We start from the raw sequence: 14,965 nt of genomic DNA, 5'->3' as shown, positions 1-14,965 counted from the left end.
ATATAATTACCAAAATGGCACCAAATTAGCACAGTGGGCAAATAAGGGAATTTTATTTTTTTTTAAAGCTTTTACATCTAAGCACTACTCATAGATCCAGCAGTACCTTTTCCCTGCCGTACCCAAATTATTTGAACTATCACTGTCATCTTCTTATAGCTTCAGTAAACAAACACGGGAAAGTAAGAGCAATACAAAGCAAAATCAAAGTTTTCAACCAAGATTAGAAGGCGTATCAATGTCTAGGTATAGAATTCCCATGATCATGTTGGAGACAATAAAATCTATCATTCTGTCCCAATGACACGTATCTTGGCTTTTGTTTTATATAAAGGATAGCAAATGTAACGGGCCAATTTGTTAAATGAAATCATGAAATCAGTTTTCTCCCTGAGGTGAATACACACACAGACACACTCACATCCAAAAAGCACACTTCACAGAATCACAGATCAGGCTTTGCTGAGAAGGAAGCAGGATGAACTTTGTCATGAGAAAGCAATGGACAGAGGGAAACGAGAGCCGACGCCCCCCTGCTGGAAGCGCGGACAGCACGCGGCCACAGCGCTGCGGCTGGAGAGGCGGCGCGGGGAGCAGTGTGGCGGAAGCGTGACAGTGGCTGTTCATGCGGGACTACAGAGCCATAAGCAACGCTATGACGGCATCTGGGGGGGTCCTAGTGTCACTACAAATGGAAGTAAATCATAAAAGTGGGAGAGTATTAGTTGAAAAAATAATGTTTTGGAGGTTTAGTCAGCATTAGGAAAAGGTCAAAGTTTCACTGCTTCTGTATGAAAGTGAAGTTGAGAACAAGAGAAATAGCTAAGACCTATGTGACAAATAGTAATTGATTGATTCTTTTTTTTTCCGGGGGTTGGGGAGAAAGGGACGGGACGCAGGTTTGGTTGGAGCTTTGACCTTTTGCTTACCATCATCCTGATCAGGTTTAATCCTTCCGTCTGTCAAGCTCCCCTTCCCTGGTGAGGGGGTCCCCATCTGAGGGGTCACTTTATATTTTAACCTGCCTAGCATCCTGTGCTTTTTAAGGAAAGTTGTTCGCTTGAAGTGAGCAATTGCTTTAAAAATACGTCCTCTAGCCATCCCCCAGCTAGAGGAGGAGGAGTGAGAAATAAACCTACTTCTAATATCTCTTTTTCCAAAGAAATGGGCTTTAGATTTTGCTGTGAGAGGGAATTCGGTTTTACGACGCATACGTTTAGGTGGTGCATAACTTGGGTGTCCCTTTTGGCGAGACTGTCCCTGAGTGGTATAGATATGAGAGAGTCCGTCAAAGAGTGCCTTCAGCTGGCTGTTATTAGTAAGACTGCTAAAGGAGGGCACGCTGGACTGGCTGGAAGAACTCTGGGGAGAGGTAGAAGAAACAGAAGTGCTGGACTTTTGTGAGCTGGGGCTCTGACCAGAGATGGGGGTTGGAGGTGGGAGTGAAGAAAGTGGAGGTTTTAGCTTTTGTGTGGTACCTGGAGCCAACACATGAGAAGTGCATGACTGTTTCTGAGAGACCTTTTTCCTTGGACGATAGTGCTTTGAAAAGTCTATTATTTCACCTCGTGATCTGCGACCATCAGGTGATGGTGTAAAAAACTTAGTAAGGCCATCAATGAGCCCTTTGGTTTTCTTGTTAACTTTAAGTGTAGAGGCAGAAATGTAGGTGGAGGTGGTGGTGATTTTGGTGGTGGCACCAGGCCGAGTGGGGTCTGTAACAGCCAATCTGCTGCTTGAGTCCTTCCCAGATGCAGCATGACCGGATGAAGGTGTGGTACAGACTTTAGTCTTTTGACCCCTACCAGGTGACCCCCTTCCTGTGAATGCATTCATGGATCCTTCATCACTGGTTACAGACCTAGGCAAAAATTTAGAGAATAGTATCAGCATTTAATAATAGAATTAAAGGTATCTAACACAAGTTTATAGCAACTAGATGCAGTCAATGGGCTTAAACTTAAAAAACTGAATTGCAACCCTAACGCCCTGCTTGTGTGTGTGTGCCTTCACTGAGGTGCTTTTCTCTGCTGGAACAGGTTATAGCCACTAAGGTGGCAAGTCATGATTCTCCCAGGGCCTGTCCAACAGGGACTGGAAGAATCATGTGGACCCAAGGGCATTATGAGTAAGAAAATTTTTGTTAAAACATCACCCAATGGTTTCATTATAATTAAAAAAAAATGTTACCCCTTGTGTCATTTACACATAATTATGATTTTCTGAAATGCCTTTTAAAAGAAGTATTAAAGGAAGTAAGTCATAAGTATTATCTCAAAGTGAAAGAAGAAACTTATGTAATCTCTAGTTAGAAGCAATTTTAACTCAAATGGAAAATCTATAGAAACAGAATTTAGTTATTATCTATAAATTAGTTTTTTTTTTTAAAGAAAACATTAAAAAAATACCCTCTTCCTCTTAGCATTTTATGCTTAGGATGATAAGATAACCAATAATACTCTCTAAGTAGAGGAGACAATTAATTGCAGCATAAAATATTGCTGAAAAAAGGACAACAATAGCAAAAAACTGAAGAAATGGTTAAAGAAAAGCTACAGCAGGTCAGACATGACATGGAGAGTCTGGTGGAGAAGCAGCACATTTACCATGGTCATCATCAGACACCTGGCATCAGAGTCCTTGCACACTGGTTCTGACTGCGATTTCAGTTCATGTGAGGCTGGTTCTGCTCATGCAGCTGTGAGCTCAATGGAGACCGGAGGTCACTGCTAGCACAGCTGCCTACAGGAACGGCAGCTGCCTGCCTCCGCCTCAGGCTAGGGCTTGGAAAGCCACCCGTTTTGCAGCAGAATTTTGTACAACAGAAACATGTGCATGTGAATTATGGCAGTGCTGGGGCCCGAGAACGGACCTTAAAAATTATCAGTTGAGCTGACGGCTAGTAATGAAGAAATGGAAGCCTGAAAATGATATGATCTTAAATTATAAAAATATCTTAAGTAATTACAAAAAGAAGAGCATAGTTTAGTGGTTATCCTGTACATAGAGATTTGATGAACAATTTCAGCAGTTGCCCTAAAGGGGAGGCTGGCGTAGGTCAACAGAGCAAGCTACTAAGGCTCATCTGGAGCAGCTCAACCGCCAGGAGCTTCGCCCAACGCCACCGAGTCAGCCAAATCAGGTTAGAGCTGGAGATCTCGAGTGTCACAGTGAGAGTCACCAATAAACAACTCATCCAGGCTAAAATGTTTTGCATCAGAATGTTACATTTGGACTGTATCTGGAATCGATTGCCCAGAAAGGATAATACGCTTATAAAGCATGTAAAAAGGAAAACTCCCCAGACTGTCTTAAAAATTCCTAAGCTCAAAGGACAATTTTGGACAAACAAAAAGTTAGGATTGGTGCCAGATGTAATTTTCAGCTGTGTCCTTTGTTTAGAAAGTTTATATCCTAATTCGGTTTTTTAAATTGGGCCCTGAGGATACAGTCCCATTTCAAGAACAATGCTTAACATTGGATGAATGCAAAAACACATAATTCCTACTTCAAGTGATGCTAATATAAAAGATTTTATTCATGAATATGTTTCATGTTTGCCTCTACAAATTAACACAAATTCCATATTAGAATGTCCACCAGTTAGAAGATTGTCATAAAGTTTCACAAAACACTCTAGAAAGGAGCATGCATTTTCTATTTCTCCTTTGGGAGATAAAAGTGCAGGAGGATACTGTTTTCCTGAGAGCAGGTAATAAAGTGAATTGCTTCAGATAAAACTAAGGGAGAGGGGAGAGTAAGCAAGTAAGACACCTGGTGTTTGTTCACTGTGTGTAGAGTTCCTGTTCATTTCTACATCACAATGACCCTTTCACTAAGCCCAAAGAGAAAGGCAATGGTCTTACTGACAGAGCTGCTTCAGATATGCAAGTCTACAGATTTCATTTCTAAAACACCTTACCTAATGCTGATATTCAGTTCTATATTCTATACGGGTTAAAAAAACAAACAGGCACACTCATTACACCTCTTTTCTCTACTTCTCCGGTAATTCCAGCTAAATGTTCTATTTGGCTTTAATGGCAACCACATGGCAACTAGGCTAGAGGAAATGGGGCTAACATAGCATTGGGTTGGCCAAAAAGTATATCATCTGGATTTTCCCTAAGATGTTATGCAATAACCCAAATGGATTTTTTGACCAATCCAATAGAACTGCGTGCTACTGCAAATATATTATTTTGTTTATATGTTTGTATACATGTACACATACCAAATGGTCCTGTCTAACTCTCTGGAGGCAAACATTAGGACAGTCATTTGCAGATTTCTCAGAACCTTCTATTTCATAAAAGGGATCTTAACAATTTATAATACTACATTAGCACCAGAAATAAGGAGTATTTTTCTAAAATGTTATCTGGGGTAACAAAAGAGAGTCATTATAGATATGAACAAATCCCTTTCTTGTTTTAAAAATTCCTATAAAAATATTTATATAATTAAGCTCTTTTAATGCTCAGCCAGTAATAAAGTAGGCACAATGAGTGTTTCCAATTCTTACATTCTGCTTCTATCCTGCTGCTTGAAAAATGTCACTAAGCATCACAGATACTGGCAACAGAAGACCTCAAAATGCCAATTGTAATTTTAAATGTTATTTTCAAAAAGATTTCCACAGCTTATGCAAAAGAAGAAATATTCCTCATCCCTTGAGTTTGTAAAAATGATGCTAAAAAGTTAATGGGATCTAAGGGGGTTACAATCAACTGTATTTTAAAGCACAACATAAAAGATTTTTTTTTATAAGATCTCAACCTACAACAATCGTTGCTTTAATTTATTTTTCGGTCGTCCAATGGGTTTTGCATATCGTCGTTTTATTTGTGCAGCTTTCTCATGAAGTAGTTTTCTTCCCTTTTTCTTTGGTCTGCAGACTTGGCAAATCCACATCCCTGAATTAATATATATATGAGAAAAATATTTTAATGTTTCATTTTAGGAGAGAGATTAAATATAAACTGCAGCTGTAATAAGCTGCCCAAGGATGCCTGTATGCAGAACTTTACCCTAGAAGGTGGATCGTTCCCTTTTGTCATTCTCCTCAGGAAGCTGTCACTAAAGGTCAGTTTTCCCAGGGTCAAGGTGATGAGAGCAGAGGGCTGACCCATCTGAGAATTCTTCCAATAAGGTTTTGCCCAACATGTCACCAAGCCTCCCTCCACCACGTAAACACATGTGAAAACCCAGTCTTGTCAAATATTATATATTTTTGGATTTGAGGGAGACATTTTTAAGTCAATCGGAACATTTTTAATCAACTGGAACTTCTAGGAAAAAAATACTTGTTTTATCATCTCTTTTTGGGAATTTTCTATATTAAATAAGTTATAATTCTAACATATAGTTTTTTAAATTAAAACTTAAAACATTTAAGTACTGTGGAGTTACAATAATTTGAAGTGTGGCATATGGAAGCAGGTCAATGGATAAGAACTAAAAGGCCAGAACAACGGTTTAGCATATCGTAACGATCATATTTCAAATCAGTGGGGAAAGGATGAAATGATTCAGAAAGGGGTGCTAGAACAAATAGATGTCTATCTGGAAGGAAAGTAATTACTTCCTATCTTTTATAAACAAATTCTAGGCAGATGAATATTATGTGACAAAATTAAATGTTATAAGCAGGAAAAATACATGGCTATTTACATAACTTAAGCATGACTGACACTTAAGACTGAAGCCATAAAGAAAAAGATTCATGGATTTGACTACATGAAAATATAAAGAGATTCTGCAAATCAGTAAGAAAAGGGTGAAAACCCCTAATAGAAAAACGATCAACGGATAAAAACAGGTGCTTTACAAGATGATCTACAGCCAATAACCAAACACAAAAAAATGTTCAAATTCACTAAAGAAAATAATTATCAGACATGTTTTTCTATTATCTAACTGGTAAAAAACTTAAATATTAACACTGTATTGCATTGAATCTAAGCTATTTACGACTACAAGATGCATCTGATTTCAAAGATGTTAAAATGTTTTTAAAAAATATGTGTCTTAGATTCAATGAAATATAGTAATGGTGAGTGTTGGTCATCATACAGGGAAACAGGTATTCTCATACACTGCTGGCTGGCCTGAAAACTGACATGACCTTTCATGGACATAGCTTTCAATCCAGAAATTCCTCCCTGAGGAATTTATCTTAAGGCAATAATTATTGATGAAAAAATTGGAATTATTTGTAAGATTCACTAGACAAAGTTGGTTAAATTTTTTTTTTTTTTTTAAAAAACATGGGGTTGCAAAATCAGTTATGTTCAGGAACCACCCAGGTATAATACATGTGACTGAAGCAAGCTGGAATGTAAAGCAACAGGCAGCAGTAAGACTGAGGCAGAATGGAGCACTGGCAAATTCAAATTAAAAAATCTTTAAATATAGTACCAGATCTTCTGTAACACAGTTAAGAGAAGTCTCAATAAAACATTTCTGTGGCCCACAGTCATCATGCTTATAATCTCGGCTCTATATACCACGGAGTTCTACACACTCATTAAAAACTATCTTTGGGAGAATATTTAATGATGCGGGAATATGACAATCTATTGTTAAGAGGGAAAAACCATAAACATGTACAGAATTTTCCATTTCTTTTTAAAAGGGTGCGTGGGGCAGGGAAAGAATTTCTAATTGATTATTCTTTCCGTTCCTTTTTGCTAATTGGTATTTTCTAAATTTTTCACAATGAAAATGTATAAACTTTGTAATAAGAAGGCAAAGTTATTTACAATGTTCAATATATTATCATGTGAGAAAAAGAAGGCTGAACTTGGCTGACTATCCAATAAACAGAGAAGAAAATCCATATTCTATATGGATATACCCATGTAAGATAGTTCAGATCTTCATGTTCAAGATTATCAATCAACAGCCAAGAAAATGGTGATGGCTCCTGTCAAAGGACTTTTTTGGAGGCATCATTATCACCATCATCGAGAACAGGTAATGTTTTACCTCTGAACGCTATACTGAACAGCATGGAAAATACTCTAAACTTTTGAGCTACCTAATCTAAATTTATTCTAATGAGGAGTGGTTTTAGGAGAGGAATGATCTTTTTAGTCCTGTGTCTGAAGTACAGTATTTATAGTATACATTACCCCCAAACTATAAGCTTTTACACTTCTCTGCTCACAACCTGTACTAAACCCACAAGTATAAGGAAGGTAGGAGGGATGAAAAAATGCTTAAAGAACCTATACACTCCTGAGCTGTCAGACATTAGGACTAGGCTAAGTGTACCTAATAAAGCACATTTTTAATAGGTTTAAAGGTTCACCTTTTGGCATTCTGGAAAGTGGGGGATCACAGCACTCCATATGGAATCCTCTATCACAGGAGTCACAGAAAAGCATATTATCCTGTAACGTAGCATATTAGAGACTAATTGAGACTGAAATCAACTGTAAAAGGCCACAAATTCTTATGTTATTTGGTTAACAATAATAAAATATGATAAAGCGGCACCACGATCCCTGCTGACATTTGGTATCACATGTACCTAAACATTTAAAAAGAAAATAGCAGCAATCTACAAAAATGAAAAACCTTAACACTGAAAGCTAACAATTTACCTGGAGATGGATATCGAGAGCCATACTTACTGCATTTTTGCCTTGGATTCTACATGCACTGCATGTCTTGCATTCGATGCACTGCCACCGTAAGGCCTTTACATTTGTTGTTAATTCAGGACAAAATTTCAAACAGGATGGGTGTCCTATAAGAATAAAAAAACAAACTGCTTTATGGGAATGGTGCCTTCAATTTTTTAAACTCCCTAATATTTAATAGATAGTGATGATGTCAGCCAAAGAACCTCAGGAACATGAAAATACAAAAGAATTGAAGATTCCAAATTATATTTTCCCTTCTGCCCTTCCCCCTAGCATCGATATGTGACAGAGTGACTGTACAAGTGTTTTCCTTAAGAGAAACTTGGAAAATGTATAGCAGTTCTAATCACAAGTCCTGGAGAACTTGAAGATAATGTATGCTCAGATCACGTTCTCATACCTGTGCCTCCTGTTAAATCTCTTGCCCTTGCCCTCTTCATCAACCACCATCTACCCCAAAACTTTCTGGCCTGCTGGCCTGTGAGGAGAGTGCTGAAGTTCAAATGATTTCTACTTTCTGCGTGTAATGAAATCATAAAACATAAAACAACAGTTAACTAAATAAAAATCTGACGCTGTTTAACATAATACAATGAACAAATGCAAAAAAAGAAAAAAACTCAGTAGTATACAAAGAATATCCCATTGCTGGGATATACAAAGAAGACACTATTGCCATCTTGCCCCTGGGTTCCTGAACTTAAAACCTGTAAGTGGGAGTTGTTTAAGTCGTTAAGTCACATCTGACTCTTTGTGACCCTACTGACTGTAGCTCACCAGTCTCCTCTATCCATGGGATTTTCCAGGCAAGAATACTGGAGTGGGTTGCCATTTCCTTCTCCAGCGGATTTTTCCAACCCAGGAATCGAACCCAGGTCTCCTGCTTTGCAGGCAGATTCTTTACCACTGAGTCACCTGGAAAGCTCTGTAAGCGGGAATGGAAACAGTGAATTGGGGAGTTAAGAAGTTGCAAAGTCCAGGCTACATAGAACATGCCAAGAAGCATACCCTTAACAAGCGTCCCACATTTTTCTGAGAGTTCAGCTTTTCCACCCTGTTTTGGACATACTTTTCATCCAGCAGCTCTCACCTCACACAGGAAAACTGGAGACCCCAAGGGATAGCACCACTTAAGAAAGTCAGCCAGGCTACACTGAGTAATAGATCTTTCTGAAAGGTTTGGGGAGTGAGAGTCCAGACACTGGAAGTTTAAAATCTGATGGTCTTTTATCACATAAACCTGAGACCTCCAATTTTGATTTTAGTTTTCTAAATCTGGTCTTAAAATAGTACGGATGTTAGTAAATCCCATGTGAAAGAACTTATAACCAAGCTGCAAAAGAAACCTGAGGGGTAATAAAAAAAAAAAAAGCAGATTCTGCAATTTCAAAACTGTTTTATAATTTCCTGACTTTGGCAGGCTCATTGTTTAAATATGTATTTTGGGTTGCTGCCAAAAAGGTCCTCCTCCCTAAAGCTTAACAGGTGCTTCATAAAATTCCACCCACCAGGAGATTTGGCTTTTTGAAGTAAAAACATTCAAAATCAATCATCAATACTGTTAATAAAAGCACACTATTCCTGAATTAAAAAAAAACAAAACAAAACCAAAAACCTAAACATCTGTATTTAAGATGTTGAGCAAATAAAATGTTGTCATAGGATTATGACCTCAGGCAGTAGACACCCAGGCAGATGCATTTAACCTATGACACTTTTCTTTTACAAGGGCTTCTCTCATTCAAATGAATGCTGGGGTGGGGGGCAGGTTTATATATATAAAAATGGTATCAATCACCTCTTTCTGCTCAGGAACGGCAAACAAAGACAGCTTGCTTTTTGACTTTAAGAAGTATACTCTGAAGAGGGAGGGGAAGGTCTACTAAGATCAGGGTTTTCCCGCCCCCACTTACATAGTGAGGGGGGTAAAAATTCAAGTTTTAAAGAACAGCAATTTAAATTCCACCCTTAAAATGGGTCCCATCAGCTTAAAAGTATACCATTTACTTCTCTTTTTTCTTCCTTTTTATTACTTCCTGTAAGTCATACATCACTAGCACATATGACCTCAATTTCATGCACTAAATTTTTCTCTACATTAAAATCTGCTTTTGTACTTTGTAGCTTAATATCCAGCAACTAAGGTAATTCACATCATATTATAGCTCACTACTTTTTTCACAGACATCCTATAAAAAATAATTTTTAATAATTAATTATACTTTTGAAAGTTAATGGATTTCAGCCACTTTCAATCAAGAGTAAGGAATATTCTTCTTATTGCTTCCTCTCACTTTTAAGTAATATTATATTGCAACTACTACCATTTAAGCTACCCTGTCAAATTCTAAAATCTTCAGTCTATCTTTCCTTTAGGCAACAATCTTACCTTTATTTAGCTCAAGAGAATTGGCCATAGATCCCTTCCAGCTCTCAATTTCTATGATTCTGTAAAGGATGCTGAGGGATGAAGAAACGTTTCCATTTTTATTTTCTCACGGCCAACTTTACACAAAAGACTGTGACTGAGTCTTGATATACTAGTACACAATCTACAGTAATTAGAGAAAGGACAGCAATGCTATTGATAATTCAATTCCTTACCTCCCATGTTAGCCATTCTGTAAACTCAAGAATCCCCTCTAAAATTTGGTTTCTCTCCGCTGACACAATTCATGGTGTCTACATACACACACACACACACACACACACACACACACTCTCTCTCTCTCTCTCTCTCTCTCTCTCTCTCTCTCTCTCTCTCATTCATTCTTATACCAGCACATTTTAAGCACATTTGATAACTTATAACAGTTTTATCCAGCGAAACAAAAGGAGTACTGTTTAAAATTAAACAAGTACCAATGAGACCACAAGTCAGTAGAAGTGATTTTTGATTAAAGTATTATGGAAGGAAAATACCACGAGCTCTGTAGTAGACTGAACAGTGCCCTCCAAATATGTCTATTTGTAATCCCTAAAACATACAAATATATTACCTGACATGGCAAAAGGCACTTTGCAGATGTGACCAAGGCCTTGAGATGGGAGATTATCCTGAATTATCTGTGTAATTATTCCAATCTAATCCCAAGTACTTAAAAGCAGAGAATCCTCCAGCTTGGTCAGTAACATGAGACAAAGGAGGAGGAGAGGTTCAGAACAGGAGAAGGACTGCACCCAGTGCGGGGTGGGGAGGCACATAAGCCAAGGGATACAGGCGTCCATTAGGAGCAGGGAATGCTGCGTATGTGACAGTATGAAATGGGGAAATCGGTCCTGCATATGCAAGGCACTGAATTCTGTTTACAGTTTTGTGGTAATTTGTTACAGCTGCAATGGAAAAACTATGAAAGACTCAAGACACTGGGTCCCTCAGATCAGTTATCTGACCAACTACCTGTCCATTGAAGACACGATGAGGAAAAGGACAGACATTATAGATCACATGGTCCAACAGGAAAGACAACCATTAGACAAGAATTAGGGTAGGCTGGCTTGGAGATGTGGGCAAGTCTAGCAGGAGGTTAGAGGAAGGCCTTCCTAAAAAGACATCCAAAGGATGAGTGAGATCAGAGGGGAGCAGAGGCGGGCAGGGTGGGAGAGAGCAGCATGTGCAGAGTGACAGGAGAACACGGGGATGAACATGGGGACATTTAAGAAGAGGAAAGAAGTTTGATATAACCTCTTTATAACCTCATATAGTGTGACAGGGATGGTGATGTGCAAAGGGGTCAACAGAAGCCCAATCCAGAAGAGTGTTTTGGGCTTGGATTTTTCCTAAGGTTAACTGGTGGACACTAAAAATTCTGTGATTAGATTTATGGCTTTAAAAAGTGATTTATGCTGAAGTATGCAAAATGGATGAGGAGAAAGTATGAAGATTAAAACTAGCTTATTATCATAGCAGCTCTGAGCAGGTCTGGTGAAGGCTGTGGATATATTGAGGGTGTACAATACATATTAGGATGTACAATCAATGCATTTTTGGGAATTTCTTGCTATGAGAGAGTAGGGCAGAGGAGGGCTTGTAGAACTGAATGAGTAGCTGGTGGTGTGCCATTTGCTGAAATGGGAAATCCCTGAAGAGAAGCAGGATGTTGTCTGTTTGCTAAGATTTCTGTCTTTGCTACAGTGGTGGTGGTTGTTTCGGAAGGAGGGAGCAGTTTAAGGTTCATAAGTTGTTTTGGATATTATCTCTGAGGAGCCTATGAAGTGTCAAGTAGAGGAGTCCTGGAGGTGCTTATATCTAAGGGTTTGGAACCCAGGAGAAGCTATGAACCAAAGTGAGGAAACACAGGGCCAAGGACAAAAGCCTGAAGAAACTCTGAGGTAATGAAGAGAGGCCAAGGAGCGCACAAAAGATCTGGAAGAACTGAACTGATAGAAAACACAGAGAATATGAAATCACAGAAGTCAAAAGATAAGAACATTTCAAGGAAAAAGATTCTCAGCAACTCAAATATGACTGAGAGGAGTTATTTGGTGTAGATTGAAAGACGTCCACTAGGCTTTTTTTTTTTTTCCCACACCACTGGACAGCACACAGGATATCTTAGTTCCTCCAAAAGAGATGAACTTGTGCCCCTGCAGTGGAAACTCAGAGACTTAACCACTTGTCTGCCAGGGAAGTCCCTAGAGTTTTACAAAAACATGGAAGGCACCTTTATAGACTTTGCTACATGGAGGTCACTGTTAATCATACCAGCAGAATTTTAGTGAAATAACAGGTCAGAAGCAAGGCTTCTGCTTCCTGTTACTCTGCTTGGACTGTCAATCCAGCTCTGGGCTTGTGGAGAGGGGGGCTCACCAATCCTTCCTCCTCCATCCCTGTCTAGTCCTCTTTAGAGTCCATCTTGGGGTTTCTTTCTAGTTAAGGGGCTTCCTCCCAACCTAGTTTTCAATCTGTGTATAGTCAGTGTGAAACTGGACAACTAGCCAACCAATCCCTGAGGTATTTTCTCACAGTAACCTCAAGAAGCTAGTGATTACATATATATGTATATTGCACCAACCAGTTCACTGGGAGCAGAAGGCAGGCAAGTTTTATTCAGGGTTAACACTAATAAAGACAAACCCAGGGGAGACTCCAGGTCTCCTGAGGACAGACTGGAACACAACTCACGCGACTCCACGTCTCTGGCTCCCTTCACTGTACAAAGGTAATCTTCCTGCTCTCCAGCTGCATCTCAGCAGCCATGCTGTCTCCAGTGTCAATGAGCTTCCACTTAGAATGATGCTGTAATTTTGAACTGTGCACTTATCTTAGATTTGCTAATTTGAAAACACACATGCACATAACTCATCTGTAAGTAAGATTTAACCACCCAGCAATCTGAGCAGCAGACACAAAATTTCATTTGGTATAATATCTAATACTTATGTGAAGCTAATTAAAGATAATTTGGTCTTAATGAGGCAAAGAGAATATAACAGTGTTAATTTCAAAGTAGGCTGATCCATGAAAGTCAAGTAAAATCACTTCCTAGTCCCAACATTTCCAGAGACCTGAAGTCTATGTGATGAGCCCCACATTCCTATTAGTGCTTCAAATAGCCCTTCGGTGTTTGTGTGATGATTTATAGAACTGATGATCTTCATAGCATTATCTCCCTGGATCCTCACAACAGCCCTGTGGAGGCAGGATACAGACACCACCCTCCCAATCTCACACATGTGCGCAGCCACGGCTCCACGGCCAGCAGGTAAAGAGGACTGCAGCACTGCGATCTGGGGCTCCTTGTACTACGTCCCTCCCTTCACAGTTTTACTACCTGCAAACTTGAACAATTTCTTTTCAAAAGGAGTTTTAGAAGAAAAAACACAGTTAAAGTAAATACTGCCCATTTGCAGCACTGAGCCATCTTAAAAACACAGAAATTTCTAATTGACTTTACTTTATGACATAAGCAGAAGGAAACACTTATTACCCAGGTCTAGTAAGTCTAAGCGTGACATCATATAAATGATACTTCAGGTAGAAAGAGGTGACTAAAAACCAACAGGCACATGTGGGAAACACATTTAAAAGCAATCCTTCTGGGCTGTTATCTATATTCCCTTTTTTTGGCTGTTGTTTTACAAGGCTATGGGGTTTTTTTGTTGTTTTTTTTTCACAGAAATATCTTACATTAGGGATTCCTTTGATCATTACAAGCAGTCTCAATCCAATCCCAGAACCAATAGACTCTATAGAGTATGAGATAGCGGTCATTTCTGTAAGGCCAACCAGGGCTACCAGCCACTCTGTAATCTCCACTTCTGAAGCTGAACTGGACCCTGACACCAGGGTTCCCACCATTATTGGGGGACACTGCTGAGCCAGGCCAACTTATTTGATTCTTTTTTCCCTATAATCACCAACATGTCACAACAGAGCACTGTAACTACAAAATCTCCCCAAGCTTTACATAGTTTTCCTTTAGTCCTTCTATTTAAAGACAAAGTCCACTCATCCAATCTACCAGATGAAGTAAATGCTTACAGTGCATCTCCCCAAGATAGGAACAATTTTTTTTTTAAACTAAAGTAGGTCAATCCAGGCTGGCACAGTACACTCAAGGGAAGATTCAGTTCAGTTCAATTCAGTCTCTCAGTCGTGTCCGAGTCTTTGCGACCCCACGGACTGCAGCACATCAGGACTCCTGTCCATCACCAACTCCTGGAGCTCACTCAAACTCATGTCCATCAAGTCGGTGATGCCATCCAACCATCTCATCCTCTGTCGTCCCCTTCTCCTCCCGCCTTCAATCTTTCCCAGCATCAGGGTCTTTTCAAATGAGTCAGTTTCTTCGCATCAGGGGGCCAAAGTAATGAAGTTTCAGCTTTAGCATCAGTCCTTCCAATGAATATTCAGGACTGATTTCCTTTAGGATTGACTGGTTGGATCTCCCCGCAGTCCAAGGGACCCTCAAGAGTCTTCTCCAACACCACAGTTCAGAAGCATCAATTCTTCAGTGCTCAGCTTTCTTTATAGTCCAACTCTCACATCCATACATGACTACTGGAAAAACCACAGCTTTGACTAGATGGACCTTTGCTGGAAAAGTAATGTCTCTGCTTTTAACATGCTGTCTAGGTTAGTTATAACTTTTCTTCCAAGGAGTAAGCATCTTTTAATTTCATGGCTGCAGTCACCATCTGCAGTAATTTTGGAGTCCAAGAAAATAAAATCTGTCACTGTTTCCATTGTTTCCCCATCTATTTCCCATGAAGTGATGGGCCCAGAAGCCATGATCGTAGTTTTCTAAATGTTGAGTTTTAAGTCAACTTTTTCACTGTCCTCTTTCACTTTCATCATGAGACTCTTTAAT

The 14,965-nt window shown here is 39.2% G+C and overlaps 1 protein-coding gene across 5 annotated transcripts in view; it reads right to left on the bottom strand.

Annotated features, from left to right (window-relative positions):
- The window catches only part of KAT6B (lysine acetyltransferase 6B), a 179,975-nt gene that overhangs the window by 46,861 nt on the left and 118,149 nt on the right, over positions 1-14,965 (bottom strand). For 3 of the 5 annotated variants that reach the window (XM_065922667.1, XM_065922666.1, XM_065922668.1), the window contains exons 5-8: positions 7,641-7,756; positions 7,316-7,397; positions 4,784-4,916; positions 930-1,861 (exon numbers count right to left, since the gene is read on the bottom strand). In XM_065922667.1, coding sequence (XP_065778739.1) covers positions 930-1,861; positions 4,784-4,916; positions 7,316-7,397; positions 7,641-7,756 — 1,263 coding nt within the window. The remainder of the gene's footprint in view (positions 1-929; positions 1,862-4,783; positions 4,917-7,315; positions 7,398-7,640; positions 7,757-14,965) is intronic. The other 2 variants (XM_065922669.1, XM_065922670.1) reach the window with 2 other exon arrangements.

The sequence above is a fragment of the Muntiacus reevesi genome, chromosome 2 (assembly GCF_963930625.1).
Source record: "Muntiacus reevesi chromosome 2, mMunRee1.1, whole genome shotgun sequence".
In the NCBI taxonomy this organism is placed as follows: Eukaryota; Metazoa; Chordata; class Mammalia; order Artiodactyla; family Cervidae; genus Muntiacus; species Muntiacus reevesi.
Note: the sequence above shows the minus strand (reverse complement) of the source record. Positions and strands in the feature narration are given on the sequence as shown.